Source organism: Mus pahari, chromosome 8 (assembly GCF_900095145.1).
Source record: "Mus pahari chromosome 8, PAHARI_EIJ_v1.1, whole genome shotgun sequence".
Lineage (NCBI taxonomy): Eukaryota > Metazoa > Chordata > Mammalia > Rodentia > Muridae > Mus > Mus pahari.
Window position 1 is genome coordinate 23,706,521 of NC_034597.1, and position 7,500 is coordinate 23,714,020.

General features: G+C 47.9%; 1 protein-coding gene across 1 annotated transcript in view; it reads right to left on the minus strand.

The window, feature by feature from the left end:
* Chat (choline O-acetyltransferase) overlaps positions 1-7,500 on the minus strand; it is a 55,588-nt gene that overhangs the window by 29,277 nt on the left and 18,811 nt on the right. The window contains exons 7-8 of the mRNA XM_021203310.1: positions 7,414-7,500; positions 5,219-5,396 (exon numbers count right to left, since the gene is read on the minus strand). The exon at positions 7,414-7,500 is cut by the window's right edge and continues 94 nt beyond it. Of these exons, the coding sequence (XP_021058969.1) occupies positions 5,219-5,396; positions 7,414-7,500 (265 nt within the window). The remainder of the gene's footprint in view (positions 1-5,218; positions 5,397-7,413) is intronic.

Genomic DNA, 7,500 nt, shown 5'->3' on the forward strand with positions numbered 1-7,500 from the left:
CAAGCCAGTAAAGAACATCCCTCCATGGCCTCTGCATCAGCTCCTGCTTTCTGACCTGCTTGAGTTCCAGTCCTGTATCCTTGGGTGATCTACAGCAGTATGGATGTAAGCAGAATAAACCCTTTCCTCCCCAACTTGCTTCTTGGTCATGATGTTGTACAAGAATAGAAACCCTGACTAAGACAGTAAGTTAAATGGGGTCTCTTTAGCGTGGACTCTAATCCAACAAGACTAGTATCTTTATAAGAAGGAGGGGTAGCTAGGACATAGGCCCACACATAAAAATGACAGTGTGGAGTCACAGGCTGAAGTCATCTGTAAGGACTGCAAGGCACCAGGGAAGGCCTCAGGAGAAAACAGCCCCGTGGGCCCTGGTGGTGAAGTTCAGTCTCCTGAACCACGAGGCAATCCACTCTATCGTTAGCCACAGCCAGTGACACTTGGCCACGGCAGCCTGAGCTACCACTACAGCAGCTAAGGCCACTCAGACTCCAGCATCATAGTACGGCTTGCCCACCCCCACCCCCATCCCCTCAGAGAAGCTGAACTCAGGGTGTGTGAGTGAGTGTGTGTGTGTGTGTGTGTGTGTGTGTGTGTGTTAAGTAGCTTTTGCTGAGACTGATGGTTCCCAAAACCCTCCTGCGTGGACCGAAAGAGTCCAAAAACCTCGATATCATGCCAAGGATGTTTCTTCCCCCTCCCCCCAGAAGGCTACTATACCTATTTCTCTGTCTTCAGAATTCTGCCCCCATTTCTCCTAGCTCACACCATGATTCTGCCCATCCCTAACCAGGAACCACCTCTGGGAGACTCCCTATGATCCACTATGCCAGCTGTAGCCCCATGGGCTGCTTCCATCTTCGCAAACATTCCTTACCCTTTACCCTCCTCCTCCTCAGCGGCTCCCTCCCCCCCCCCCTGCTTCCTTTGAGGCACTTGTCTGCCCACAACTGTGCACTTCCTTGCCTCCCCTGCTACCTGTGCCCTGGCCCTTAACCTCCTCCAGAAATGCCCTCGTATTCTGCTTTTTGAAATTCTCAAGTTTCTGAACAGTCACCCACATGCACTGGGTCTAGTTGCTGACCTCATCAACAATTTCCGTCTGCCATTTCTACTCATATAGGCTCTGGTAATCTCTCCCCTCTCGCCATAGCCTTGCCTGGCTCACAGACATCAAGGTTGAAAAACTCCTCTCTGAGCTAGTCTTTCTTAGGCTCTCAGCAGCCTTCCATGTGGCTGAATGCCCCCCCCCCCCCAGCTTTCCAATCTCTGGCTTTCTTGTTCTTGCCTGGCTGCTTAACCCTGAGACCCTGTTCCATTTCCGTATGATCTCATCTGGGCCATAACTTTAAATGATACTTAGGATCTGATGTCTTTCCAATTTATAACTGTTTTGATCTCTCTCCCTCTCTCCCCCCTCCCTCCCTCCCTCCCTCTCCTTTTCTCTCTCTCTCCCTCTCTCTCTTGTTCCAGACACATAGATCTAACATGACACATTCACTTAGATGACTCAAATTAAATGTGCTTGGACAGGATCTCTCCATTTTCAGCCCACTTCTCATCTCAGTAAATGATACCAGCATCCACTCAGTGGATCAAACAAGGAACCCAGGGATCTCCATCCTTTCCCCCTTCCTTCCTGATGATGCTTCTGCCTGAGACTCACCCACATCCTTTCCTTTTCCCTCTCCGGCAGGCTTTGGTCATGCTGTTGTCAGTAGTTCACTTGGAAACAAATAATTTCTGAAATGGTTTCTGTTTCCCTTCCTTGGCGGCTCTGGGGAAGAGGGTGCCACTCTGGGAGGAATTGGTTTCCTGCTGTGAGAGACACTGCCAGTGGTACTAATTGGATTAATTGATTTGCCCAAGGGGAGGTGTGTGTGATGCCTTTCTGCTGAACTTCCTTTAAAAACAGCACTTCCATTCAGAAAACCAGATCAAATGCTATTAACGAATTAATTCTGATTAGTGCTGCCCAAGCACTGAGACCTTAAGGCAACCCTGTTCAGTCATCTTGGGCCTGGCCTGCTAATAAAGTGAAAACTATCTGGGCAGCAGAGGTGATTATTTTGATGCCTGCTTCCATTCCTGGAGGGAAAAAGAGCAGCGAGTGCGTTCACTACATTCTACTGAGGGAATTAACCACCTTGAAATTCTAAGTTATTAATTCCCCAACATGGCAGTCATATCCGTGAAAATGGATTTGGGGCATATGTCTGTGTCCTCTGCCGCCCTCTTTTTAGGACCAGGTATTCAGCAGGTGCTCAATATTTAGATGAAAGAGTAATTAACTGGTAAGTGGTAATTCTATCTGGGTCTAGTATCCTTGGCAAACCTTCATCATTGTCTTTCACATGAGCAATCGCATGACTGCTGGGGTTGGCCTGGCAGATTTGGAGGTTAAGCCAGACAGCTCTCTGTCCTCCCAGACTTTACAGATGGTAGCAGGGAGGCAGAGCCCTGACCTGACAGGAGCGGAGCTTTCTCTAGGATAGCAAGTCATTTAGGGTAAGAAATCGGGTCAAGGGGACTGGAGGGATGGCCTAGGGGTTAAGAGCACTTACTGTTCTTTTGAGGACCTGAGTTTGGCTCAGAACCCACCCACGTATGGGGGCATCGTGACTGCAGCTCCAGGGATCTAGTGCTCTCCTCCTGACCCTTTGGATGGGTGCTTGCACTCATATGTGTATCACCTGCCCCTAACACAACCACACTCGGGGATGGGGAAGAGAGATTAAAATACATCTTTAAAAAGCAGATCAAGATGACAGTGTGCTGCTAGCAAGGAAGAAAGCTTTGGAGGGCTTGAAGCCCTGGCCCCTGAGTTGAGCTGGGTATGGGTGGCCAAGTCTGGAGGAAGAACTTTCTAAGACAAGGCCTGGAAAATGCACCTATGATCTGGGAGCCCCAGGACACCTGGCCAGAACAGGCATCTTTGCTAACCAGTGACTCTTATGGTTTCTAGAACAGAGCAACTTGGGCCCTGGGTCATTCATGTGCCACTTGCTGTTCCTGCTGCTTCATAAGGGTAGAGATGGCATCCCTGTGTACTTGGACTTCTTTATGCCTTGTCTTGTTCCTGTCACTAGCTTGCATGGGGACAGAGGCTTTGACCTCTGTCTCTCACACCCTAGATCTAGCTCAGTCTCCTCAGTTACACACACACACACACACACACACACACACACACACACACACACAATCTGAATTATGGCCTGGTCCTTTGCAATCCCCAGCAGTGGGTAAGGCTCCTGGAAGTCTGGCTTCTTGTTACACGATGTCCACCAGAGGCAAGAAAGGAAGCCATTCCTCCAATGAAGGCTGGCTTTGGTTTGAAACGTCGTTTCTAGAGGATGACTGAAAACTTTTAAAACTGAGACTGGCAGACACTAAGCGAAGCCAGGGGAGCCCTGAAGGAAAAGGGGGAGGAAGGATTCTGGGAGACAGAAGGGTCAAGGACACCATAAGAACTCGACCCACAGACCCAACCAAGCAGGGATCCTCATGGCTCATAGAGACTAAGCTAAGTCCTCTGCATACACATTATGCTTGCAGAGCTTGGCATTCTCATGGGACCCCTAACGTGGCAGTCAGCCTATCCCTGACTTCTTTTTGCCTGCACTTGGGATCTTTTTCCTCCTACTGGGTCACCTTAAATGTGTTATGCCATATTTGGTTGATATCCTGGGAAGCCTGCTTTTTCTTTTCTTTTTTTCTTTCCTTTTTTTGGAAATGGAGGATAAGTATGGATCTGGAGGGGAGGTTGGAGAGTGGGGCACTGGGAGGAGTGGAGGTAGGAGAAACTGCAATAAAGAATAAAAATTCAAACAAAAACTGGGGCTGGAGAGGTAGTTGAACTGATAAAAAATGCTTGACCTACAAGCTTAAGGGCTTCAGTTTGACGCTCAAGAACACATGTAAAGTTAAATTTTAAAAAACCACACTGAGGAAGGCTGGGTGTGATGGTGAACCCCTTTAATCCCAGCACTCAGGAGGCAAAGGCAGGTAGTTCCAGGCCAACCTGGTCTATAAAGTGAATCCAGGACAGCCAGTGCTACACAGAGAAACCCTGCCTAGAAAAAACAAACCCAACCAAACCCAACCAAACAAAAACAAAAACAAAAACAACAAAAGCCCACACTGATCATAGTATAACACACTTATAATCTCAGCATGGGGAGAGGCAGAGACAGATGGCTCTCTGGAGCTTTCTGTCTGACCGGCCTTGCTTACTTGCTGAATTCCAGGACAGTGAAAAATCTTGTCTCAAAATTGGACAGGCAATACCTGATAAATGACCTCCATATGTACACATGCGCACACGAGTGTGCTCACCTACACATGAACATGAACATGCACATACGCACATTCACGGGGGGGGGGTGAGGGGGGAGAATGGATTTCTAGTAAGGATGCTTAGGAGCTTCATAAGACAAGTTGGAGTAGCCAGGCATGGGGGCGCACGCCTTTAATCCCAGCACTGGGGAGGCAGAAGCAGGCGGATTTCTGAGTTCGAGGCCAACCTAGTCTACAGAGTGAGTTCCAGGACAGCCNGGGCTACACAGAGAAACCCTGTCTCGAAAAAAACAAGAAAGAAAGAAAGAAAGAAAGAAAGAAAGAAAGAAAGAAAGAAAGAAAGAANGAGGGGAGGGGAGGGGAGAGGAGAGGAGAGGAGAGGAGAGGAGAGGAGAGGAGAGAAGAGAAAAGAAAAGAAAAGAAAAGAAAAGAAAAGAAAAGAAAAGAAAAGAAAAGAAAAGAAAAGAAAAGAAAAGTTGGAGTGACATGAATCACATTCAAGTTCACCAGGTGAAGGAGGAGGCCAACTAAACTACAGAAACGGTCCCCACACCCAGGCCCCATCTGCCTGCTCTTTCAGTGACTCGGGGCTCCAAATGAACATCACACATCCCACCCGTAAACACAGATGCTAGCTGTCCCCAGCCTTCCTCTCTCAAAACCTCCTGCCCTCAGTATTCCCAGATGACCCACACTTCTAGGGCTCCTTTATCTCAAGCAGGAAGCTAGAGTAGAGTCACACAGACCGCAAAGGTACAATAGGTCCCTTCTGTTTCAAGGCTCCCCACCGCTCCACCCTGAGCTGGAGGGCTGAGCATCCCGCGCTGTGTCTGATGGGAATGAGATTGTGCGCTTAACCCTGGAGGAGGAAAAGCTAATGGGCATGAGGATGAGATGAAGATGGGCTGATACTGCAGCTAACCTTTTAAGAGGACCGTCCTGGCCTTGGCCCACTCGCTCCTCCCGTCTGACGTCAGCAGGCCGATTGGAGGCAGGCGTTCATCCTCGTTGGACGCCATTTTGACTATCTTTCTCAACTGAGTGAACAGATCACCCTCACTGAGACGGCGGAAATTAATGACAACATCCAAGACAAAGAACTGTGGGGGAAACAGGTCAAACACATCACTTGTGGCAGCCAGCCCAAGGCTCCAGGCCTTCACGGAGCCTTCACGGAGAGGCTCAGGCCCAAGGTTTCCGGGGTGTTTAATGGTTCTGAGCTGTTTACTTTTGGAGACCATCCAAAGCTGTTGACTGTACTCGACTCTAAGCTCTCCCTAGCACAGGCGTGATTAAACCCAGCTATGAGAACGCCTTTACCTTCTTCTCTTCTTTCTTTCTTTCTTTCTTTCTTTCTTTCTTTCTTTCTTTCTTTCTTTCTTTCTTTCTTTTTTTCTTTCTTTTTTTCTTTTTTTTTTTTTGTGCTTCTTAGAGTATGCAAAACTCATCATGGTTGCAGAGAGTCAAGTATAAACTGGTACAACTACTGTCGGAAAGGCAGAGTTACTCCAAACTAAGAGTGCTTCCCCGAGAGTCAGCCGCTGCACGTGTATGTATACAGAGCATAGCCCAGGGCTTAGAAAAGCACTTCCACGTGCATGGAAAAATACGGAAAAAAAAAAAATGTGTGCAGATGAGACCTTCTGATCTAGCAAAACAACAGAAAGAACCTGGCTGGTCTTTGGAATATACTGGATTAGTAAAATGTGGTACACCTATCAGTGCACAGTGAACTCGATCAAACAGCTATAGACAGAGCTGTGGCTATAGATCTAAACAACAACAGCAGCAGCAGCAGCAACAATAACAACAAGAAGCCAACAGTTGTAGACAAATATCAAAATAAGAAAAGCAATACACAAAACACCAGGTATATCTATGCACATGATCTGTGTATGCGTGAGCTTGGCATGTGTGCCTTATAGTTGCACAGCTTTGAAAGCCAGATCCTTGGACTTGGCAAAGGGTCTCTTTCTTGACACACCCTGCCACATCCTTTTCAGTGTATAGACATAAGTAATTGCCCAACCCATCACCCTCATCAAAGCCCATGAAGCCTGATTTATGGTTGTTTCAGAAGGCTTGGATAACATGCCTTATGGAGGCTGAGAAACACTTAGTTTGACTTTCTTTGAATGACAAGGAAGGTTTTCATTTTGTGGCTGGCTGATCGGGGTGTTAGATAGGCTGAGACACCTCCTGCTAGCTTTTAAGTCCTCAAATAGTGGTCACAGCTACTCTCAGAGGACAGGGTTTCCCCAAGCTCTCAGGTTACTGAAATAAGCTCAGGAAGAAAGCATTAAACAATAAGAAGGGTGTAGGGTAGGAAGCAGGGTGGCTCCCAGTTGTTAAGCTTTCAAGATAGTAAGACCCTTCCCCAAGCCCTACTCTTTGCTACATGAAATATTTTGTGCAGCACCAGCATATAGGATACATGGTGCGGTAGGCACCAGATAGGGTCAGGAGCCTTCATGCTCAGCTTGTTCCCCTGCCACAGGGACCCTTATTGACCCTGTAGAACCATGTCTGAAAACCCAACTGGACTTAGGCGGTCAGTAGGACCTGGAATCCTTCTTCCTCATACATGCGCCATTACCTTCCCTAAGTCTCAGCTTCTCGCCTGTCAAATGAAGACTCAAAGTGCTGCCTCTACGGGGTCACTGTGAGCAATTCCAGGAAATTAGTAAATGTTAAGTGCTAGACCCACAGTCTTACACAGGGGAGGCCTTGTCTGTTAGTCTTCATCCCACCCATCCATCCATCCAATTTTCAGGAAGGGCATGGACTAGATGAAAGTGAATAGCTGTGAAGATGAAGGGTCCAGGGCCACATTGGACCTCATTCATGACCCTAAGTCCTTGCCTTCTTAGGGATATGAACCCAGGGGATTCATTCCCTAACCGAATATTATTTTCATTCTTATAATTCAGCTGCTGAAGAGAAATGGATGAACTGACTAGGACATGCTATTTGGGGGGACTTCATGCCCCAAGATCACTGTATGATTGGGGAACCAGCCTGCACACTTGTGAAGAGGCAGGAATGGATAACCACACCTAGCCACTATGTGCTCCACATCCTCCCGAAGTCTGAAACCTGTGGCAACGGGCCACTTACCTGGTTGCAGCAGGCCACGATGACATGCTCAGGCTCAGGCATGATACTGCTCTTCTGGGCCACCAGTGTGTCCTGGGTATGGCCAGG